Genomic DNA, 23,925 nt, shown 5'->3' on the forward strand with positions numbered 1-23,925 from the left:
TGGAAACACATTCTTAGGAGAAGGAATTTGAAAGTCTTTTCAAGAAAACTGGAATGCCCATTAAGAAGGCATGACACAGGGAACACTGTATCCTTCTTTTACTTACTTTTCTGAGGGTTGTAACGAGGTCCCATCCTTGGTCCACGTGTAGGTGGCCTGACTGGGGGTAACGAGCTCACACAGTATATTGATGACCTCCGTCCTTTTCGTGATGTACACTGTATTTCCAATCCTTGAATTTATTGTTTTGTTAAATGAAACCGAGGCGGGCTCGCTGTGCCTCCTGAGAACAGGTCCCTTGGGCCTGAAGGTCAGCTTGCCTGAGTTCTCCACCTCCGAGCCTTGAGGCCGTCTTCTTGTCTCCCCCCGCAGCTGGGCGGCGGGAGGCGCCCCTTCCTGGGCACCCCTCCAGGGGTCCAGTGCTGGCGGCACCTTGGCTAACTCGGCCACCAGCTGGTAGATCACCTGGGACGCCAGGTCGTCACTGACCTCTCCGGTCTCCATGAGCTGACTCATGTTTCTGATCAGCTCCTCGAACTGGGCCGTCTCCATGCTGTACGCTCCGTGTTTAACTGCTGCTTCAAACTGCTTATTCTTAAACTCCCAGGAGTGAGGGTTTCCTGCAGAATTACTGCAGGGACCCAACAGAGCCCTCCAGAAAGGCTGCTTAGCCCCTTGGCCGTCCTCCGGATACAGCTCATTTTTGTTACCCCACAGCTGCCTCATTTTCTGCCACGTGGCACCCAAGCCATTGGCATCCTCATGGTCCATCCCCGGATACGGCCTCGCGCTATCCGCCAGCGCTGGGGGTGCGATGAGCCGGTTGTCCGTGCCGATGAGCTTGAGAACCGCGGTCTCCCACGCGGGGCCGGCCACGCAGCGGTACGTGCCGATATCCGGGGCCGCCAGGCTGTGGATTTTTAGGGAGCCCGACTTGGTGATGCCAAGCCGCTTGGAGTTCTGCAGACAATGGCCATCCTTCTCCCACTGGATCAGGGATTTCTGGAATCGGCGTACTGGGCATTTAATGATCACCGAAGTGTTGGGCAGCAAATAGGCTCTGCCCCCCACGGTCAGGTTAATGCGCTTCTCCTCCCTCGTCTGGATGTAGACTCTCTGGACACCAAGGATCTGGGGCCCCTGCTCCCCAGGCTGTGTCTTCGTCTCTGGTTTCGCTTCTGCAGGGGGGAAAGAAAGAAAATGTGAACAAATATCTCCGTAATACAAGCTTTCTGACAGTAGTCTTCCAGGGCCGATGCAAGTCAACAAAGGTATCTTTTAAAACGGCTCCGCACATACAACGGAATATAACTCAGCCACCAAAAAGGATGAACACCTCCAACTTACATCAGCGCAGATGGAACTGGAGGGTGTTGTGCTGAACGAAATAAATCAGAGAAAGACAATTATATGGTTTCACTCATATGAAGGATATAAGAAATAACACAGGAGATCGTGGGGGCAGGGAGGGGAAACTGAATGGGAAGAAATCGGAGAGGGAGACAAACCATGAGAGACTCTGGGCTCCAGGAAACAAACGGAGGGTCGTGGAAAGGGAGGTGGTGGGGGATGGGTTAACCGGGGGATGGGCATTGAGGCCGCGTGAGGTGAGGAGCACTGGTGGTGTCATGGCCAGTAATGAATCACTGAACACTGCACCTGAAATTAATGATGTACTGTATGTTGGCTAGTTGAATTTAAATTTTAAAAAAGGAAAAAAAAAAAAAACCAGCCGACAATGACAAGATAAACAACAGTATGCCGTATATCCGTAGACTGGGGTACAAGTCACACCTGCCTAGAACATTAGCAGTGAAGAACGGAAATCTGAATGAAGGGCTTAACGTGTATAAATTATTTTGCAAAGCCCTGGCTTAGGGGGAGGGGAGGTGACGTGTTTATATCAGAAAGGGGTGCCTGACGTTGGTGGATGCCCCAAATATCAGACACCCCCTTGCTGATACGACTCGGCCAGAGGCACATCAGCTCTGGGGGAGAAAGCAGGAGCAGGGATGTGAGCAAAAGCATTCAAAGGATCTGGAGGTGAGGACGAGGTGCCGGGGGCCGCCGGTAACCAGAGCAAGTCAGTCAAAAGCAGCAGGGCCTAAAGGGATGTGTGATCCCAGAAGAAAAGGGAGAGCAGGCCCTCTGAAGCCACACAGACAGACCTGCATTTGGACCTTAGCTCTGCCCCTCGGACAAGTCACCTGATCTCTTGGAGCCTCTGGTTTCCTGCCTAGGAAATGCGGGGAACGCTAGTGCCTTCATCGGGGGAGTGTGAAAGCCTGGTGGGACGTTTATACCAAGTGCACAGCCCAGCAGTGAGCACTCGATACGCACAACCTCCAAGACCCCGAGAGGTGACAAAGGGAGGTCCGAGAGGACCCCTTCACCCGCGGAGATCTGCGGCTGCCTCTAGCTGGTTCCCGGACGTGGGCTCCAGGGGATGGCCTCAGCCCAAAGAGGACGCACCTTAGGTCTCTCCTTCGGAAGAGGAACCTGCAGGAAGGCCTCGCTGAGCCCCGGGGTGATTCTGAAGGTGGGGGGAGGCATGGCATGGGTGGGAACCTGGTCCCTCTTTGATGATACCCTTAGGTCCACAGGGACCAGGACCATGGGGTGACAGAGGGGAGATGGACGCCTGTCTGAGGTATTGCCGGACTCAGGAGGTCATGGCATCTGGGGCCTCACTAGCTTGGAGGATCCTGGTTACAGGCCCTCCTGCTGGGGCACCTGCAGGGACACACCAGGAGAAGAATCAGACCGAGTCCCCACTTAGACGGCCCTCTCCAGCCCGCGGCAGTAGCTATAGTGGGTCTACAGAGACCCCGTTTTTCCAGAACTCCTGGAGTCCTCTTGTGTGGCTATGACCCCCATAGGGCTGAGCTGCTTGCTGGGATGGGGTGGTACCAGTGCATCCAGGAAAACCACAGGGCTGAACCCATAATTTCTACAGTAGATGTTCTTGGTGAAGGACCCGCGTGAGTCTGTGTGCAGAGCCCGCAGAGACGCGATTGGTAGGTCCGACTCCTGTCCGGGGTTCTGCCCGCGATCTTCCTCAGCCCATCTCCAAGAGGAGCTGGCTGACCTACCACACACCGTGCTTGCCTGCAGGGTGCAGTCTCCGCGGAGGAGGTCAAGTTCACCCCGCCACCTGAGGCATACAGATGGTCTTTCGTTCGGCAGCACAGGACGCGGAACGTACTGTCACACGTTCAAAGGCAGGAAGAAAACTCTGGGATTCGCTGACCCGGGGATAGTTCATCCATTGTTACAGGCAGCGATGCCGTCCGAAAGACTTCGCAACATGCACGGCACGGGTGTGCAGACAGAGGCTAGTTACCAACCATTTGGGAAGCATGTCCACATTTTTCCTCTTTTTGAGAGAGAGAGAGAATCTTAGGCAGGCTCTGCTCTGATGCAGGGTTCCATCTCATGACCCTGAGATCATGACCTGAGCTGCAGTCAAGGTCGGACGCTTAATCAAGGAGCCACCAGTGCCCCAATATGTCCAGATGTTAACGAATGGTATGGGGGGATTCAATACCAACTAAAGCCGCGGCTCTCCAACTGCGCCGCCTGTTAGAAGGTATCACTGTATTACTCTTCGTTCATCTCAATGTCCTGGGTCCCATCCCCAGAAATTCTGACTTATGGGGTGCGGCCTGGGCATTGGAATTTGGTTAAGTTCTCAGGGTGCACAAAACGTGCAGCCAAGTTTGAAAGCCCTTGCCTCCCTCCCACCAAGCGTACCGCTGGATTAAACCAAGGCAGCAGAGAAAGGCATTCCTGACCCCATTTCTTTTACTGAAAGGCAATGTGACGGGCTGTCGCTGTCCGAGGAGAAGGGAGAATAAGGAATCGGCATCTGCGTTCTGGTGCGAACCCGCCCAGAGTCTGTGTGGCACGTGGTGTCTTCTGGAAGAAGACCGAAGGAGGATTTCTTTCTGGGCTTGGCCTCAGGAATCATCTTACCCTGAGTAATTAGCTTGTTTCCCAGCCAGCGCACGCCGAACTGTGTCATTGACCCGGCTGCCTCTTTGAGATCGCTGTCGTGTTGGCAAGTTCGGAGCCAAATCCGTGCCCACACCCCAGCGGAGGCACAATTCAGACCGAACCATGCATGCACCTCGTTTGTTTTCCTTTCTCGTTCTCCACCTTCTTCAAACTTTACTCACCAGGTTGCATCCTATAAATAGTTCCAAGTGGCCTATCACTGTGTCAAGGTGGGATGCGCGCACCGTGTGTCCAGGCATCTACACAGCCGCGTGCCTCCCTCCCTAGACAGAGCCCTCCCCGTTATGCACAAGGATCTTGGTGATCGCCCCGTCTGGTCATGGGTCCCTTGGCGGCTGACAGTGGAAGGACGGATGTGCACGTGGATAGCTTCAAGGTCACGACACAAACTGGGCCACACTCAGGCTTTTGAATTTGTGCAACTGAGGCATGTGAGGAGACGGGCTACTTCAGGGTCAGCATGCTGCGCAGGATGAGGTCGTCGCTGGAACATTCCTGCACTTACTGGGAGACGGAAGCCCACGTGGGTGATGCCGCACAAGGCTCCAGCTGAATGGTTCCAGCGGGGGGTGATCCGAGGCCGGTAGAGGTCCACACAGCATCCGGGTGCCCCAGACGCAACCAGGGACCTGGGTTCTCATTACCTGTTGGCCCGGTGGTAGCCAGGTGTTCCTCAGTTAAGGCTGAGGCTTGAACCAGACGGGGCCCTGACTCCTTCCAAGGCAGCTGGGGAGTCTGAAGGGGATGGGCAGTGCGGAGCCTCGGCGAGGAAGCTGCCTGAGGGGCTGGGTCAGTCACGTGAGACGGCGTCTGCTCCCTCTGGCCGCCTGCCCAGTCGCTGGAAGGTCAGCCCTGTGACCCTGGCTGCCTCCCTTCCCCGCCGGCTTTCGCAAGTACTCGTGCTGGGTGGAGCAGGTGAGTTGGCAGGTGTGCCTGCGGCGTGATCCAGGGTGCGGGCTCTGCCAGGCTGCCGGCTTCCACAGCGTGGGCCCGTTCTTCTCTTGGGACACCTGTGGGTTCCTTTGGAGAAGTGCCCGGAGCATGACATCGCTGGACACAGTCCGGCAAGAACCAGTCTGGTTTTGCGTGACTGCCTCCTCCTGCCCCGGACGATGCCCCCGGATGGCAGCACCGGCTCAGCCAGACTCGGGAGGGCATCTACACCGCAGAGAGTGGCAGGAACCTACGGCTTCCTCCTGGAGGGGCTGCGGCCGTGCAGGGTACCGCCCCTCCCCCCACCTCTCCGCTGCGTGGGATGTGAGAAATGCCACATCTTCTGGCTTTTCTAGAAAAGGTCTTCTTCTAGAGGTCTTCCTTCTGGTCCTGTGCCAGCCTGCCCTACCCAGCCTGGGAACCCGAGGCTGTCTACAGCAATGGTGTCTCAGGATCTTGCTTGTCCGCGTCCTGCCTTAATTCCAGTCCTGTCCCTGCCGTAACTCTAAGCCTTGGTGCCAGGCCAGCTTCCTGCCCCAAGCCATCGGGGCTGGGTATGTACCCTTGCTCTGGCCAGCACAGGCCTCCGGCCACGCCCGAGTGGGCTTCAGCCACCATGCGGCCTCTTAGCCTTCTAGAACCGCCCAGCACCATTGGAGGCCCCCGAGTATGGCCTCGGGGCTGGCGCTGGCTCCGAGTCCCTCCTCGAGCTCAGAGGAGCCCAGGCAAGGACCTGCGCATGCTGGACTCTTGCCAGACTCTGCTGAGGGTAGAGGCCCGGGAGCTGAGCGGGGCTGGGGGGGGGGGGGGCGCAGGGCGGACTTGCTAAAGGAGCTGGGACGGCCTGGTGGCCCCGGGAGGCCCTTGCTGCGGCTGCCACGTCAGCCTGACGGTGGCTTCTGTTTACCGCCGCTTGGCACTTTCCAGCCAGACGCTGTCTGCCCTCGCTCGCAGCTCCCTGCTCAACGCTCCCTGGGAAAGGCCACCCACGGTCTGTCCAGCCAGTGACACACGCAAAGTCTCCCTTCCCCGTTCTTAGTGGCCGTTCTAGGCCGTGCGACCCCTGAATCACTCACTTCTCCGGGAAGTCCCTCCGCTCACGTGTTCTCAACCTCACGGGGGCCTTTCCGGCCCAGCTCACTGGTGCTGCCCCGTGCGTTCCGGGGCCCCTGGTGTCGCACTCGGCTGCTTTCTCTGCGCGCTCTGCCCTTCCCCTCGGGGGACCCTGCAGGTGTCCTGAGCATCTCGCAGCTTATCTGACCTACTTGATCTTGTCGGGGCTGTCAGTTCTGGTCAATCAGCCTAGTTCACCTAGCCTAGTTTATCTGGTCTAGTTCATGAAGCCCAATTTATCTGTCTAGTTACCTAGTCTAGTTTAATTGAATTTATCAAGTCTAGTTTACCTAGTCTAGTTTACCAGTCTAGTTTATCTAGTTTATCTGGTTTAGTTTATTTGATTTAGTTTATCTGCCTAGTTTATCTAGTCTGTTATCTGTCTGGGTTACTTGGCCTAGTTTATCATTCTAGTTTACCTGGCCTAGTTTATGTAGTCTACTTTACCTGGTCTAATTTATCTAGTCTAGTTTATCTGTCTAGAATATCTGGCCTAGTTTATCAGTATAGTTTATCATTCTAGTTTACCTGATCTAGCTTATCTGTGTAGTTTATCTGATCTGGTTTACCAGAACTAGTTTACCCGGTCCAGTGTATCTGGCCTAGTTTATCTAGTCTAGTTTATCTATCTAGATTATCTGGTCTAGTTTATTTGGTCTAGTTTACCTAGTCTAGTTTATCTGTCTACTTTACCTGCTCTAGTGTATGAAGTCTAATTTATCTGTCTAGTTACCTAGTCTAGTTTAATTGAATGTATCAAGTCTAGTTCATCTAGTCGAGTTAATCAGTCTACTTTATTGGGTCTAGTTTATCTGGTCTAGCTCATCAGGTTTAGTTGATCAGATCTAGTTTATCTAGACTAGTTTACCTAGTCTAGTTTATCTGCCAAGTTTATCTAGTCTTTATCTGTCTGGGTTACTTGGCCTAGTCTACCTGGACTAGTCTGTCATTCTAGTTTACCTGGTCCAGTTTATCTAGACCTAGTTTATCTGGTCTAGTTTATCAGGTCTAGTTTATCTGTCTAGATTATCTAGTCTAGTTTATCTGTCTAGCCTGGACCTCTCTCTGGGGCTCCAGACCCAATTATCCACTGCTTATCAGAAATCTCTTCCTGGTACTTCAAACTGAAAATATGATACTCTAAACACCTTATGTTTGCCCCCCATCCCATCCCAAGTATCCTCCTCTTCCTGTATTCCCTGAGTTAACAGCATCACTTTCTTCCAATTACCCCAAGCCAGAAAGCAGAAAGTCACCATGATTCCTCCCTGCCCAGTGGTGCCTGTCGTCTGCCCCTACCTCTCACCAGCCGTTGGATCAGTGAGGTTGTTAGTACCTGTCCCCAACTCTGCATTCAACCATGTCACATCGGTCACCCAAAGCTGGCCATGATGGGTGTACTTACACCACAGAAATCAGCAAAAGAAGCGAACAGTAGCTACCCTCCCTCCTCACCACCCATAGACCCCAGAGCTGGTTGTTAAACACTGATAAGCACACCCTGTCCCTATCCCTTAGCTCCCAGCTTGAGGTACTTAGGTGGGATATTTGAAACATTCTGAGAGTCCACTGTGAGGCCCTCTCAGCTAGATACTGCCCAGGCCCCCCACCCAGACTCCCAGCCTGCAGCCTGGTTTATCTGATGTGTCCACAGAGCTGTCAGAGTAAATGAACCAGAACAAAATCTGTGTCATCTCCTTCTTGGATAAATCCTCAACTCCTTAACCTGGAGTTAATATCCTCTACAACTAAATTCTCCAGCTTTCTCTTTTGTCATAACTTTGAACCTATGATCTAATCCTGCGGCATTTCTGGTGGTTTCTCCGGACACAGGACTCCACTGGACACCCTCTACCTTTGTCCACACCGCTCTCATCTCCAGATTCTACTGCGTCCTCCTCCGCATGAGCCTGGAGAATGGACACTGCTCTTCCAGAACTCTGCCCAAGGGAACCTCCCTGTGAAACTTTTCCTCCCCTCCCCCTCCCCCAGGGGCTTTGGCCGCTGCCCTCTGCATCCCACCGCGGCACCTGTGGCGCGCACTATTCTCGTGTCTGTGTGTATAAGTCTCTCCCACTGGACTCTGAAAGCTTAGAGACAAGAGAATGCATCTTTTCCGTTTCATGTCAAAACACCTAAAACACAGTAGCGCCGGGTAAAGGACGCAGAAAGAATGAATAAGGAAACCGTATCGCCGGGCACTGCAGACCACGGATGTCCAGGACGAGTGATCGTCTCTGCCCTGAGGGCACAGCAGAGCGCCGGGTACAGAGTAAGGTCTTAGTCTTTATCGAATGAATGAATGACTGAGCGTGCGCCCTTGGATGCTGCAGGACAGATGAGCCAACCTGAGAAGGGTGCTGCCAAGGTGGGCCTGTGCTCCCGCCCCCAGGTTTCCAAGGGCTGCAGCTATGACAGGCAGGGTGGGCGTCCCTGGAACTGAGAAGCTACAGGGGGAGTGGAGGCGGGGGCTGAAGGGCAAGGCATGTGTAGGCGGTGGGAGAGCTAACGAGGCAGATACGGGGTTGGAACCAAGAGGGAGACCAAGAGCTGCAGACCAGGAGCTCACTTCACCAGAGAAGTGAGTGTGTTCAAGATAACCCCTGGCAAGCTGGTGCAACCGCTCTGGAAAACAGCATGGAGGTTCCTCAAAATGTTGAAAATAGAACTACCCTATGACCCAGCAATTGCACTACTGGGTATTTACCGTAAAGATACAGACATAGTGGTCCGAAGGGGCACGTGCACCCGAATGTTTATAGCAGCAATGTCTACAATAGCCAGACTATGGAAAGAACCTAGATGTCCATCAACAGATGAATGGATAAAGAAGAGGTGGTATATATACACTATGGAATACTATGCAGCCATCAAAAAAATGAAATCTTGCCATTTGCGACGACGTGGATGGAACTAGAGCGTATCATGCTTAGTGAAATAAGTCAATCGGAGAAAGACAACTATCATATGATCTCCCTGATGTGAGGACATGGAGAAGCAACATGGGGGGTTAGGGGGATAGGAGAAGAATAAATGAAGCAAGATGGGATTGGGAGGGAGACAAACCGTAAGTGACTCTTAATCTCACAAAACAAACTGGGGGTTGCTGGGCGGAGGTGGGATTGGGAGAGGGGGAGGGGGCTATGGACATTGGGGAGGGGAGGCGAACCATAAGAGACTATGGACTCTGAAAAACAACCTGAGGGTTTTGAAGGGTCAGGGGTGGGAGGTTGGGGGAACAGGTGGTGGGTAATGGGGAGGGCACGTTTTGCATGGAGCACTGGGTGTTGTGCAAAAACAATGAATACTGTTATGCTGAAAAAAATAAATAAAATGGGAAAAAAAAATTAAAAAAAAAAAAAAAAAGATAACCCCTGGCAAGGCATAGCTTTTTTTGACATCTCAATCACCTAGTGCCTACCTGGGTGCCTCCCTTCCCTCAACCGTCTTGATCTCAGTACTTTTTTTTTTTTTAAGATTTTATTTATTTATTTGACAAAGAGAGAGATCACAAGTAGGCAGAGAGGCAGGCAGAGAGAGAGGGGGAAGCAGGCTCCCTGCTAAGCAGAGAGCCCAATGCAGGCTGGATCCCAGAACCCTAAGATCATGACCTGAGCTGAAGGCAGGGGCTTAACCCACTGAGCCACCCAGGCGCCCCTTGATCTCAGTACTTTGACAAAAAATAAGAATTCTTCACCAAATCTCAGGAAACCTAAAAGCCTAGAGCTATCATTTAAAAAACCTAAAATCAAACATTACTTTCTGTTACTTTTTTTTCTTCAGATCTCTAATTAGAAACAACACAGGGAGGGACACCTGAGTGGCAGAGTCGGATGAGTGTCCTACTGTTGGTTTACTCTCAGTTCTGATCTCCAGGTCACGAGACCAAGCCCTACGTCGGACTCTGTACTCAGCACGGAGTCTGCCTGTATTCCTCCCTTTCCCCTGCCCCTCCCCCCCATGCACATGCTTGCTCTCTCTCTCAAATAAATCTTAAAAACAACAACAACAAAAAGAAACCAAGACAGGCAGACTTCTAACAGCAATATGAGGACAATCCAAGTCTGACATATTTCAAAAGCATTTCTGTGGGTCTAAGCCATCGTGATAAGCACTTCCGGGGGCCTTGTGGAGAAGAGTCCAGGGCTACTGAGAACCCACCCCATACAAGCTCCCACCCTCAGGGGACACAAGACACAGCACAAGTTGCTCTACGACATTTTATCCTGTCTTAAAGCTATAATAGGAATTAAAAGGATGGCATTAAAAATAACCAACATTTTTGAGGCTTTTATACGGGCCTGGCATTGTTTCTAAGCACGTTATAGTTATTTCTCAGAACATTCCTGTGAGGTCAATACAACCATTATCCCCATTTTACAGAGGGGAAAACTGAGGCAGGCAGAGATTAGGACTAGGGATTGGAGCACTGGGATTAGAACTCAAGTGATTAGCTTAGCCACAATGTCGGATTATCTTCCAGAGAGTAATACAACGAAAAAGGTTACTGGGGAAGGCAGGGTTAGCAATGGTCTTTCAGGAATAAGAAAGCCAGTCACTAGATATGGCAGAGAAAGAATTCAAGGGGTCAATGTCTGCCGTGGGGCAAGGCAGGGCATGGAGGGGGGATGCAGGCAGGGGCAGAACTGGACCGAGGGGTTCTCAAGACATCTCTCCCACCCGCCCGCCACCCCTGCACGTCAAAATGGTCTGAATAAAGCAAAACTCACTCCTCCGACGAGGATGGGTCTTGCTTCAACCTGAGGCACCCGTCACAAGACTTATCTAGAAGTGGAGGCTTGAGACGGACCAAGCACAAGTGGGCTTGGTCTTTCTTGTGTTCAGACCCTCTGCAGCAATGCAAGGGCCAGGCCTACAGTGAAGAACACACATGCCCAGTCTGGGGGCCAAGAGAGGGCAGACGGGGCAGGCAGAAGTGAGGTGACGTGGCGAGAAAAGTCAGAGGACATTATGCCGTACAGGCCTTGACAGTCCCAGTGGAAGAAAAGTCACTGGCAGCCACACAGAAAGGGAATCGGAGCTCCTGCGGGGTAGAGAGCTACGACGGTGAATTTTTAGGGGATTCTTAGAAACTATGGAAAAACACGCGATGCGCAGGTAAATCAGAGAGCATGAACACGAACGGTGACATGATTTCCTTCAGTGAATCCCAGTAGCTCAGGCCAGGGAACCAAAAGCCAAACAACCTGAACCTTTATCACCTGAAAAGTGACCCCAGGGTTGAAGAGAGCAGGTGGTCAAGACAGGGGTGGAAGGCAAGAGTGTCTACGGTGAGGCTCTCGCCGCACAAGCAGGAGTGGCATGGGGTGGGGGAGGGACAGCAGGAAGCCATTTCTGAGGGCCACGTCCGAGCAAGTGTGACCACGCCAGGGTGTTGGGGCAGGGGTCAGGGAGGTCAACGATGGAAGGAGATGGGGATCAAGGTGTTAGAGAGGTCATGGACATGGATGTTGGTCGCCGGTGAGGAAGAGCGGGCCCGGTGGTAGTGTGTGCTGGGAAAAGGCAGTTGGTGGCTGTAGGTCCACGTGTGATGCCCAAAGGTATGCGAGGGCCAGTGTTAGCACTGAGTGCATGACGGTGGGGAACCGGTGCGAGGCAGCCGGGGTCGGGAGGACCGGTGAACGCCAAGTGCATCGCTCGGCTCTGGGAGATGGTGGCGGGGAGAAGAGGATGCCAGAACACCGCGCAAAGGGAGAAGCCGCATTTCAGCACACCAGGGCCACTGAGCAAAGGTGAGGGCGTGAGCCAGGCTACAGTGGGAATGGAGGCCCAGCTCAGGGTGATCTGCAGGGCTGGGAGCAGGCGTTCCCCTCTCTTCTCTGTTTCCATGACCCACATGTTTGGCAAGCTAGAGAATGGGGTGGGGAAAGAAGAAATATTACTGGCTTTTTTCTTGTTCCTTGGCCCTCCCTAAAGCTTATAATTTCCTTCTCTGCTGCATGCAGTAATGGTTTATAATTTAATCTGCACCATGCCGCATACCCTAACAACAATGATATACTTCTGCACGCCGTTCTTTGATTATCTTAGAGGAAGTTCCTGCACCCTTTAACCTCACTCCCCTCGAAGGCAGTTTACAGCCTAATTGCATTGCTACGCAGCCATCCACAATTAATAAAAATCAGACAGATAAGCATTTTGAAGCATGACATGGTGCCATGTGCCACAGGCATTCTTGAATTCCAGGACACGAGGAAATTTGGAATCTCAAATTTATGGAATCTCAAGATTTTGGAAAAGTGTTCTCGAAGAATTCCCAAAGAAAAAAGTTGACGTTGTCCCTGAATCAGCATAAAGAGGTGGCTGAAGAGTGGACTCAAGAATCAGACAGATCTGTGGTCACACAGGGCACGGCGTCCAACTGGCAGCCGCGGATCTTTGGTCAAGTCTCGTGCATTCTCTAGTCTTGGGTTTCTTGTCTCTAAATGGGGATAATGTCTGTCTCGTTGCTGGGGACTAAAGGGACTAAAGGACTTAATGCATGCAAGGAAACCACACAATGAATGCTACTACTTTTTTTTCAACTTATAACTGTTTGTTTGTTTTACTTTGTTTTATGAGTTTCTCCAGGAAAGTTGTTGGTATTTTTGGATTTTATATCTCAGGTTTTTTTTTTTTCTTAAGCAGCATTAACATAATAAATTTCTGATTTTTGTTTTCTTACCATAAACTCAGGAGGTTACCTGAAGTACTTAATAGGTGAATTCATTTTACAGGTGAATAATTAAAGACTGTGAACAAGAAAGCTGGGGACCGACCAAGAAGCTGTGCAGTCCTAGTATGCCTTTCCTCTTGCTCCAAACCCCACCTCCCCCCAGTACTCTGCTGCCTTATTTTCTTTCTTTTTTTTTTTTAAAGATTTTATTTATTCATTTGAGAGACAGAGAGAGAGAGCATGAGCGGGGTAGAGGGAGAGGGAAAAGCAAACTCTCCGCAGAACAGGGAGCCCAATGCAGGGCTTGACCCCAGGACCCCAGGATCATGACCTGAGCCGAAGGCAGATGCTTAACCAACTGAGCCACCCAGGTGGCCCTCTGCTGCCTTATTTTCATGCACGGTCACCCACCTTCCTACATGAAACACACATACATAGGTGCAAACATATATTCTGTTAATGTACATTGAAAATACAGAGGAGTCCGACATGCGTACTTGCTTTTCGATATAATGAAGCCATACTCTGAACTCTCTATACTAAGCTTGTTATTTAGATTTAGTTGAGGGGCACCTGGGTGGCTCAGTGAGTTAAGCCTCTGCCTTCAGCTCAGGTCATGATCTCAGGGTCCTGGGATTGAGCCCCGCGTCTGGCTCTCTGCTTCGCAGGGAGCCTGCATCCCCCCCCCCCTCTGCCTGCCTTTCTGCCTACTTGTGATCTCCATCTGTCAAATAATAAAATCTTTAAAAAAATAGAATTAATTGGGAAAGTGCCCGAACTACCATGAAAAAGAGCGACAATTTATGTTTTCGTCCTTGCTGGTTTCAGATTTTACACAGGAACAGACACCTGAATATTTTAAAATACTTAGCTCTTCTACTCTTACTGTAGATCCAAATGCATCACCGGCAAAGTAAACTGGAAAGCAGTCTGGCTTAACTTCTACACCTAACACTCCCGAACTGTCAGTGGAAGAAATCACAGCCATAGGAAGGAATGAAGGAAGTACAAACGCAAGCGAGGAGGCTGAACAGACGCATTTGCACAGATTAGGAAGGGGCTGCTTCACGGGAGGTAAAGCCATCGGGACGAGAGGAACAGAACGAGCGTATCTGCTGGAGAACGGCCTGGACATACTTACTAGTGCACGTAGGCATCTGGCAAGGTCTTACGAGAGGGGGCCCTGGAAGGTCTCGGCACATCATCTCACCGAGGGGAACACGCCGGCCTTTGGCTGTCAGCCTCTGACACACCTGCTTTCTTCTCTGGGTTCCAACACCACAACTGACGGAACACTGCAACGACAATCGTGCATCCGTCACACAGGGCTTCCGCAGACAACGCAGCCAACAGCCAAGTCCCCAATCGCGCAGAGAGAGGGGTCGCATGTGTGGCTGTGCCCATTCAGAAGCCATTTCCTATGCTTGAACCCCTCTTATTTCTTATTGATAACTTATGTCTTTTTTCAAGTATACAGGACGCACAATGTGAATTAGCTTCAGGTGTATGACATCGTGATTTGGCCAGGTCTGTACAGTACCCAGTGCTCACCGTGGTCACTCTCACCACCTGTCACCAACCAACATCATTACAGTATTACTGACTGTATCCCCACCCCGTACTTTTCATCCTTGTGACTTGTCTTTTTTTTTTTTTTTTACTTATCTTTTATAATACAGGGAGTTTCCTTCCTCCCTCCCTGCCTCTCTCCCTTCCTTCGTCCTCTCTGAGACAGTAATTAATTTCCAGTAATTTACTCTCATGGGGATTTTTCTGGCAGTGTAATTGATATCTGATTTTTTAGTTGTTTATTTATATAGTAAAATGATTGCATTAAAGAAAGATACACACCCACGACCAAGACTTCAAGAAACATTGAAGTATTAAAGGGAAGTTTTAAAAACCACTCGAACTACATAAAATAACACTAATATCTGATCTTCAATGTGTGTGTAATGTTGGTATTTGATAATCATTTTTGTACATGCAGTTTTATTAGGTATATCAGAAAAAAGGGAAATGAAGTAGAATTAAAGGAGTTGTTGAATATCTGAGGTTTTTTTTTTCCACCCCAGCAATTAATTCCCTAAGGAACCCTGTAATGTTAATGAAGAAACCAACAGCAGATTTCGATGGTTGTTTTTAATGACCTGTTTTGACTTAGGGAAGTAGCTACTGGCCCCCTGCTAAGAGGGACACAGACATAAGACCATTCAGTCCCCCACCGCTCCCCCAAACCTCCAGTTAGCCTCCGCGATACCATTTAGGTGAGGTCAGGGTTTCTGATATTTGCGGTCTGTTCTGAGGTGCGATTGCTGATTAGTGTTAACCCTGGCAAAAATGCATTCATTACTCTTTCTGCACCGTTTTCATCGGCGTCTGTGCATTTATGCTGAGTCATCTTGGTCCTGCAGGATTGTGGCGTGGGCTTATGGACACATTTTCTTTTCTTCTTCTTTTTTTTTTTTTTTAAGATTTAATGTATTTATTTGACAGAGAAGAGAGACGGGGGTGGTGGGGGAACACAACCAGGGAGAGTGGGAAGGAGAGAAGCAGGCTTCCCCTGAGCAGGGAGCCTGATGTGGGGCTCGATCCCAGAACCCTAAGGTCATGACCTGAGCCGAAAGCAGACGCTTAACGACTGAGCCACCCAAGCGTCCCAATGGACACATATTTTCTGACTGCCTCTCCATTGTCTTTTTTTTTTATTTTTGATTTTTAGTTTTCTATTTAAATTCAGTCTAATTAACATATAACACATTATTATTTTCAGAGGTAGAGTTCAGTAATTCATCAGTTGTGTATAACACCTAGCATTTATTCCATTGTGTGCCCCCTCAAAGCCTGTCACCCAGTTACCCCATCCTTCCATCCATCCACCCCCCACCTCAGTTTGTTTCCTAAGATTAAGAGTCTCCCTCTCTGATTCCGTTTTTTTTTCCCCTCCCTTCCCCTATGATCCTGTTTTGTTTCTTAAATTCCATGAGTGAGATCATATAATTGTCTTTCTCTGATTGACTTATTTCGCTTAGCCCAATACCCTCTAGTTCCATCCACGCCTATGAAAATGGTAAGTATTTGTCTTTTCTGATGAGCTGAGCATATTCCATTGTATATATACACCATTTCTTCTTTATCCATTCATCTGTCCATGGACATGTGGGTTCTTTCCATAGCTTGGCTATTGTGGACATTGCTGCTATGAACCTGGAGTGCAGGTGCCCCTTCAGATCACAATGTTTGTATCCTTTGGGTAAATACTTAGTAGTGCAATTGCTGGGTTGTAGGGTAGCTCTATTTTTAATGTTTTTTTTTAATATTTTATTTATTTGACAGAGAGAAATCACAACTAGGCAGAGAGGCAGGCAGAGAGAGAGGAGGAAGCAGGCTCCCTGCTGAGCAGAGAGCCCAATGTGGGGCTTGATCCCAGGACCCTGGGATCATGACCTGAGCGGAAGGCAGAGGCTTTAACCCACTGAGCCACCCAGGCACCCCTATTTTTAATGTTTTGAGGTCCCTCTACATGGTTTTCCACAGTGGCTGCACCAGCTTGCATTCCCACCAACAGGGTAAGAATGTTCCCCTTTCTCCTCATCCTCGCCAGCATCTGTTGTTTCTTGTGTTGTTGATTTTAGCCATTCTGACTGGTGTGAGCTGAGATCTCTTTGTGGTTGTGAGTCGTATTTCCCTGATGACTTTCTACATGAAGAACACCAAGAAGAGCAGATACTTGGGTCAGACTTTCCTTCCCTTTGAACCATGCAGCCCCTGTTCCACTGTCTCCGTGCCCAGAATGCTACTGTGAGGGTATGCGCAGCCAGACAGGGAGTGTCTGTTGTGAATCTGTTTGCCCTTTCTGCTCAGAGACAGGTAGGCTCTTTATGCATGCAGCTCTGCACCGTAGGCGGACTACATCCTCCTGGGTCATATTTTCTTGGCACGTGGTCTGCCGTTATGATATACATACCAAAGCTTTTATCAAAGAAAGTTTTTATTATTATTTGTCATTTTCCTCTTATTTTCTGTGCCATTTGTTCTCTTCTTTTCACAAACACCAATGCGCTCAGGTTGACCCCCTGTCTTCCACATCCATCGCGGTAGGTGTGGCATTCCAGCCTCTACACATCTCTGTCTTCTGTCATTTTCTTTAATTTTGTTGTTGTTTGTAATTTGTGGTGGTTTTTTTTTCCCTCCCTGACTGTTCCAGCTATCTTCTCCTTTTGCTGACTTACAGTCTCTTTTTGAGCTCAAGCCTCATTTTAGAGCAACTTTCCCACCAGACGCCAGGTCCATACTTTCCTCGGGAACGCAGAGCTGATTTGTTGGAACCGGTCCCTTGGTAACAGCTCTGTGGTATGACCGCCATTCCTGTGACTCTTGCACGCTGTTCCTTTCCCTGCAACCCAACTTCCTCCTTCTCCTTCTCGGCGCCCCCACCCGCCTGGTGTGCTGCATTTTCTGCCGGAGCTCCAAGTGCAGCTGTGTGCAAACAACGTGGGCAGGGGATGAGCTAGAGCCGCTTACATTAACTGTGTGCAACACCCTGGTTGGTGACACACTTTCATTTCTGTTGTCCACATGTCTCTTCAGCTCTTGGCATTCGCGTGGCCGCTGTGACTCAGAGAAGAGCCTGTTCCGCAACTGGCTCACTGCGGACTAACGCAGCAACTGCTGACTCTCCTTCCCCCCACGTCAGCCCGCCTGGCAGCCTTCCTTGGCTAGGAGGCCCATGAATGCCATGTCTCCTTCAGTGTCCCCTGCCCCACGGCTCCGCAGGGGCGTTCTCTGGGCAGCTCGTGGTCTGGCTTCGTCTGCCCTCTGTAATCAGAGGGCCGTTGATGGGCCTTGGAGGACTGTTGCACATCGTCCTAGGGAGAGCTACCCAGCACTCGGCCCCCGAGGGATACTTGCCAGCCCCCAGCCTTCCCTCTCGTTTTGGCCCAGATCTGGCGGTCTTTGGCAGGTGTGTTCCATGATTTATAGCTTGGGATTTTGGCCATTTCATTGTTCACTGAAGACAGAGTGTTCCCTCTCCTCCATGCTCCTTGTGGGTTTTTTGTTGGGTTTCAAAGCAGGGGAATGGAATTTTTTTAAAAAAATCCTTTATTGTCATCTTTAACAGAAAGCCCTAAACTATTCATATTTTTCAGTACAGAGAAAAGCTTTTTGTAAGCTTTTGAACAAGTAGCTTAAAATTGCCATTTACCAAGTTACGATTTGTTTGTTTAACCAAATCAAATCATCTTCTAGGGGTTTCGCATGTAATAAAAATTAATTTCAACTTCCTTTTTCTTTTTAAAGATATATTAATTTATGTATTATAAGGAGAGCACAAGGGGAGGCCCAGAGGGAGAGAGAGAATCTCAGATTCTCCACTGAGCGCAGAGCCCAACATGGGGCTCTATCCTGGTACCTGGAGATCATGAACTGAGCCGAAATCAAGGGTCAGCTGCCCAATGGACTGAGCCACCCAGGCACCTCAAACATTAACACCAACTTATATAATTGCCAGTCTCCACTCATAAGCAATTTCTAATGAAAATATATGATATTTTTTCTCTCCATGATGAGTGGGAGCATCATCTGTAAACCCCTTCTCTGGATAGAGGGCTTACCTGACCTTGTGTCACCCAAGTTCAAAGTCAGGGTGCCACTAGAGAATGTTCCCATCTCAGAAAGAAAGGAAGTGACCAAATCAGTGCCATTAATTATAATTCACAAAGCAGCAACCTTATCCAAAACTTCTACTATTTATTCTACAGAAATCTGATGGATTCCGTTGGAAGAGCTCAGGGGAACAAGATACCCTGAGTTTTTGCAACTTTACAAGTTTGTCTGTGATACACTTGAAGGTCACCTTGGCACCTCTAACATCCCTGGCTCACATTTTCTTTCTTGTAGTACATTAATATGTTGTTCGCTGCTATCTAGTATGAAGTGGTCTTGTCGAGAAGTCTGATGCTAATGTGATTTTCTTGCCCTAGTAAGTGACTGGGTCTTTCTGCCTGGATACACAAACACGTTTTCCCTTATTTTTAAAATATGGTACTTTAGCAGAAGCTGTCTTGATATTGACCGTGGGGGGTCCATTTTCCTGGGGCTGTGGTGTGCCCTTTCGATATTGTGATTTGTGTTATATGGTGATTTTATTTATAGTTCCACACTATTGTTTGGTTTTCTTTCCTTGGGATTCTAATAATACACTTTGGATTTTTTTTTTCTCTTTCATATCTGTTATTTTCACTTGCATTCTTTCTATTTTCTTTGCTTATTTTCAAATTCCTTCTTGTCTTTCATTTCTCTTATTACACTTCTTTCTAGTTTATTCTCCCCCTGTGAGGTTCTCCCGTGAGTTGTTTGGTTGTCTCCCGAACCACGTCAGCTCCTTCTCCTCACATCCCCATTATCTATTCAACTCATTTTGGGGCTTTTCTGTTTCTGATTTGTTCCTGTGTATTTCTTCATTTCTTTTAGCTCATTTCAGAAGAGCAAGTTACATTTTCATCTGCCAAATATTCATGACATTGCTATGCTACTGACACTTTCATCTCACACTGTCTTTGTATGGGGCCTGTTGATGCTCCTATTTAAATAATTTTTTTTCCTGAACTTTTAGGAGAGAGTAAGGAGGTGGCAGTGTTTCAAGGTCACTGCATTCACTGTTCCTTCTTCTGGTGTTGAGGAGAAGTAGTCAACAGTTTGGCCACGATTCCAAGATGTGTATCTTCTGGACCCTTCTGCTCCCAAGGGTCCGAGCATCCCTTCCCTTCCCCCTCTGTGTTCTCTCAGCTTGGGTTACAGTTGTGGTGGGTTTGCCAGATGTTTCTTCAGCCCTTAGGGATATGCATTCCCCTCGTGCTTTCCAGGCTTCTTAAGGCCCCAGTGGGTCTGCATGATCTTCCTCATACTCAACCACAGTCTGGGACCCGGTGTCCTCTCTCAGGGTCACCGACGGGTCTCATACCCCAGGGTGGCAATGTATCATTGACTTGATACACAATGTATCACTGTGTTCCCTAGCTCTTGGCCTGCTCTCCAACCTTCTTCCCACTGGCCTACCTAAAACTTACAGCTTCTGCCCAGTTTCCCCTACGATGCATGGCTTGGCCTCAACTGCACCTGTCACTCGTGTTAAAGTGGCTGGCTGTGTTTTTCCTTTCCTTTGGTGACCCCGACTGCTCTGGGTTGTGTGTGTGTGTGTGTGTGTGTGTGTGTGTGTGTTTGACTGAACTACAGTTGACATAAAATATTACATGCACTTCAGTGTACAACAGAGTAATCAGACAACTACATGCGTCACCAAATGCTCACGGAGGCACATAGAGTCACCTGCCACCACACTAAATCATTATGACGTCCTTGACACTATTCCCTGTACTGTGCCTTTCATCCCTGTGACTCATTTCCTTTATAACTGGAAGTTCATTGCTCTTCATCCCCATCATGGTGAAGGATCTGGGGATATTCCCCAAGCACCCCGCTGTCCTGATTTTGCTTCACTGGAAGCCTCCTACTTTCAAAGGAACTTCCGGTGACAACAGACGCTCCTCTATCCCAGTATTCTCTTTCCCGTGGCTTCAGCTACTGCTTATGCCGACGCTTCCCAAAATTAACTTCAGCGCAGATGTCTCCTGAGCTCCAGTTCCTCACGGATGCCTTCATAGGCTTCAAACCACACACACTTCAAAACAGACTCATTTTTTCTCCCTTTCAAGTCACCCCCCACATGTGTTTTTCCTTCCCTTTGAAAATGATGCCTGCTCTATGCATTGACCAATGACTCTTTTTTGCTCCTTTTCTTATGAGTTCAGCCACCAAATCTGCCCATCACGTCTGCTAACCCTTGCCCATCACTCTCTACTATTCTCTACCAAACTGCTTCCTTATTCTTGGTTTTATTCCAACCTCCTCTAAAAAGCCCTCACGGGCTCTGGTTCCTTTCCCCACCTCCCCCTGCAATGTGCTGTTCATACCACAGCCAGAACCGTTATGTCTAAACATGCTACATTTCACCTCCCTATTCAGAAACCTTCCTCAGTGCCCTCAGCTGCTACAGGGACAAGTACAGACACCCAAGGTCCTTCCCCGTCTGCCTGAAATCTCGCCTCTCCATCTCATCTTCCCCTTCTCGACTGCATCCTCATCTCCGGACTGACAAGCTCGCCACCGGAGCCTCTATGGCTTCATCTTCTGCAGCACCTCCCTGGGACCCACGCAGACACAGAGTCCCCCTCGACGTCCATGCAGTGCTGCAGACGGGAGCCCTTTATTGGGCTTGTTACATAATTTTCTGTGTCTGCCTCCTTAAACTGTGAGCTCACTTTAGATCAAATTCTTGGCTGACTCGGGTCCCAAGGGCAGTGTGTGGGCAGTGTGTGCTGGTGAGCGGACTGAGCACGTGGGGCAGTGGCAGCATGCATGTTCAGTTGGGAAGAAGGTTTTAGATGTCTCTTTATTTCAGTCAACAAGTATTTACTGAGCACCACGCGGGAGACCCGGACACAGAGATGGTCCTTTCCCTCTGGCAGCTATGATCTAGGCAAGGAAATAAGGCATATCCGTGTGTCTGTGTGTGTCTATGTGTGTGTCTGTGTGTGTGTATTATTTAAAATAGGTAGAAACAGAGAAGCGTGCGGACTTGGATACACTGGATATAGTTCAGGTGGGTCAAAATGTAAGAGTAAACTGTCCTCTGGGGTCTAAAAAGACATTATTATTCAAGTAGAAGAGTGGTTATCTACAAGATTATTAATATTAAGAAACTCAAAATTAATACTACAAAATAAAAAATAAAAGGAAGATGTTAGGATAAACCTACAGAGCCAATTATGCTTTTCTTCATGGAAGGAGCCCCTGATGCACTTGGATCCATCAGCCTGGATCGAGATGGCACTAAGCCCAGCAGGGTAGGACGGACAGACTGGAGTCTCAACTAGGGCTCAGAGGGGCCACACGTTTCCTCGCTCTACCGACCGCCAATTATGGAGATGAAGATAAAACACACCTTGGAGGAGCCCAACCAAGGTTCTTAGACTTTGTGAACAGGAGTCCAGACCCCGGAACTTCTTGAGATCATCTCCATCGTAAGTGACCATTGGTGAGCTGGAACTGTCTTACCAATAGGAGCGTGTGTGTGTGTCTGTGTGTGTGTGTGACCCAAGTTCTTGGGGAGGCAGCACTAACTGTAACATTTGCCGATGTCTCTGCTGTCAATGTTCCCATCACGGCTGCTTTCAAGCTATCAACCTGATGTCCCTGAGCACGAGGTGGGAGACTACAGTAGGTTCTTACAAACGGTACAGATGGGCTCCGGCCCACTCTCATTCTCATGAGTCAGAATCAGTAAGCCTACTAGAAATTACAATGCCATATTTATAAATACATGTGCCCGGGACATACTTTGAGCTGTTCTTTGTAAAAGTTTCTCATGAAAGAGCTCTTCTCCCTTTTACTTAGTATATGGACAAATTTCAAGAACCGAAGAGTTAGCAGGTGTCAGAAGCTGAACACAGGAGCTGAAGCAGTCAGAGACAACCACAAGCGTTGGAGAGATGGTGGCATAGGACAGAGACAGGGAGTGAGGTGGGGAGCCAGCTGGGAACAAAGAGGTTGTCTCTTGGCTTTCCCAGCTGGGAGACACCCGCTGTTTGGAGAGCTGGGGCGCTGAACTGAACAGAAGGTTAGAGACTGCTGGCGGAGATAGAGAAAATTACCTAGAGAAGTCAGAGAAGAGGTCAGGACACAGAATCAACTGTGGAGGAGAAACATGCAGTTTACGCATCGAAATCTATCCGGTCAAATACTGAGCTTTTTGGAGATCGGGAGGAAGACGAACCAGCCAACGAGATGTAGTTAAGTAAACAGGAAAAAGAAAAAAACACCAAGAAACATCATGAAGGAGGATGGTGAAAGCACACAAGATGGTCTGACAAAGCACAGAGAGTGAAGGAGGAGGAACGACTTTACGGGATTTCCGTCAAGGAATGGGGCCCCAGAACAGGCTGCAAGGGGTCCGTGCCTCCCGGAAGTCCACCGTTTGGGAAGACTGGCCCGTAGAGGAGTCAGTGCTCCCTTCTTAGAACTTGAAATGCAGTGCTAAGAATCGAAGGCTTCTTCTTGCCCAAAACTGAGTTCAGATCTAAAAACGAAGGAGCCAATGCATGAACAAAGCCTACGCATGCCATGAATAGGCCTAGTGTCGGCAAAGGGGACGCTCCCAGCTGCAGGCGGAGAGGTCTGGCTCGGTGAAAAATGGGAATTTTGGCACAGCTCCTCAGCCTCGCTCTGTCCAGGGTTAGTGGCCAGTTCCAGCATCCAGAGACCTTATCCAACACCGCGAGACGGACGGCCGCTGCTGAATGAGCCAGCCCGCGGCAGGAGGATGCGTCTGGCAGAAACCTTTGGAGAGGGTGGCGGCTTGGCATCGGAGCCTCTGCCAAAACAAAGCAAATCTGCAAGGACAGGAAATTTCAACGAGCAGGAGAAAAGCTGAAACCCAACGTGTGCCTGACTGGGTCTGAGTCTGGATATTGGCTTTTGCCTTCCAAGGCTGAGGCTGGCTGGGCCTCCCTGAGCCTGTGTGCGCACCCACCCTGACTCCCGGACGGGGGATTTCTGGAGATGCAACTCTGTCTGGGACGGGGGACGATGTCTAGACTGTGCTCGGGCTGATCTCTGGGGGGGACTGCGAAGTCGCTCGTGCCCTGCCCAGTGGTTGCCTCGGAAACCGACCCGCCTGAGGTCCAACCCAGTTCACGTGGGTAACCTCTTCTCTTCTGTCTCCTCTCGTTTCTCCTTGCAAACGACTTCTTCTTTTTTTCTAAAGATTTATTTTTTTATTCATTTTAGAGAGAGAAAGCACGAGTGGAAGGGGCAGAGAGAGAAAGAATCGCAAGCAGACTCCCCACTGAGCCCCCTGCAGGCTCGATCTTAGACCCTGAGAACGTGACCTAAGCCAAAACTGAGAGTCGGATGCTTAACCGACTGAGCCACCCCGACACCCCAGCCCTGCAGAAATGCTCCTAATGAATGATCTGCTTGTCCTTGTTAGCAGACTTGAGCTTTTTCTAAAACTCATCCCTTCCACAGCACTTTGCATTTCCCTGACTTTGCAAAGACTCTTGGGGAAGAATATTTACCGGTTCGGAGCCGGCCAGAGCTCCAGGACCTGTCGGCGATCTCACGGC

The 23,925-nt window shown here is 49.6% G+C and overlaps 1 protein-coding gene across 3 annotated transcripts in view; it reads right to left on the minus strand.

The window, feature by feature from the left end:
- The window catches only part of ADAMTSL3 (ADAMTS like 3), a 344,936-nt gene that overhangs the window by 60,729 nt on the left and 260,282 nt on the right, over positions 1–23,925 (minus strand). For all 3 annotated transcript variants that reach the window (XM_046010294.1, XM_046010292.1, XM_046010293.1), the window contains exons 20-21: positions 13,881–14,034; positions 107–1,178 (exon numbers count right to left, since the gene is read on the minus strand). In XM_046010294.1, coding sequence (XP_045866250.1) covers positions 107–1,178; positions 13,881–14,034 — 1,226 coding nt within the window. The remainder of the gene's footprint in view (positions 1–106; positions 1,179–13,880; positions 14,035–23,925) is intronic.

The sequence above is a fragment of the Meles meles genome, chromosome 6 (assembly GCF_922984935.1).
Source record: "Meles meles chromosome 6, mMelMel3.1 paternal haplotype, whole genome shotgun sequence".
Classification (NCBI taxonomy): Eukaryota; Metazoa; Chordata; class Mammalia; order Carnivora; family Mustelidae; genus Meles; species Meles meles.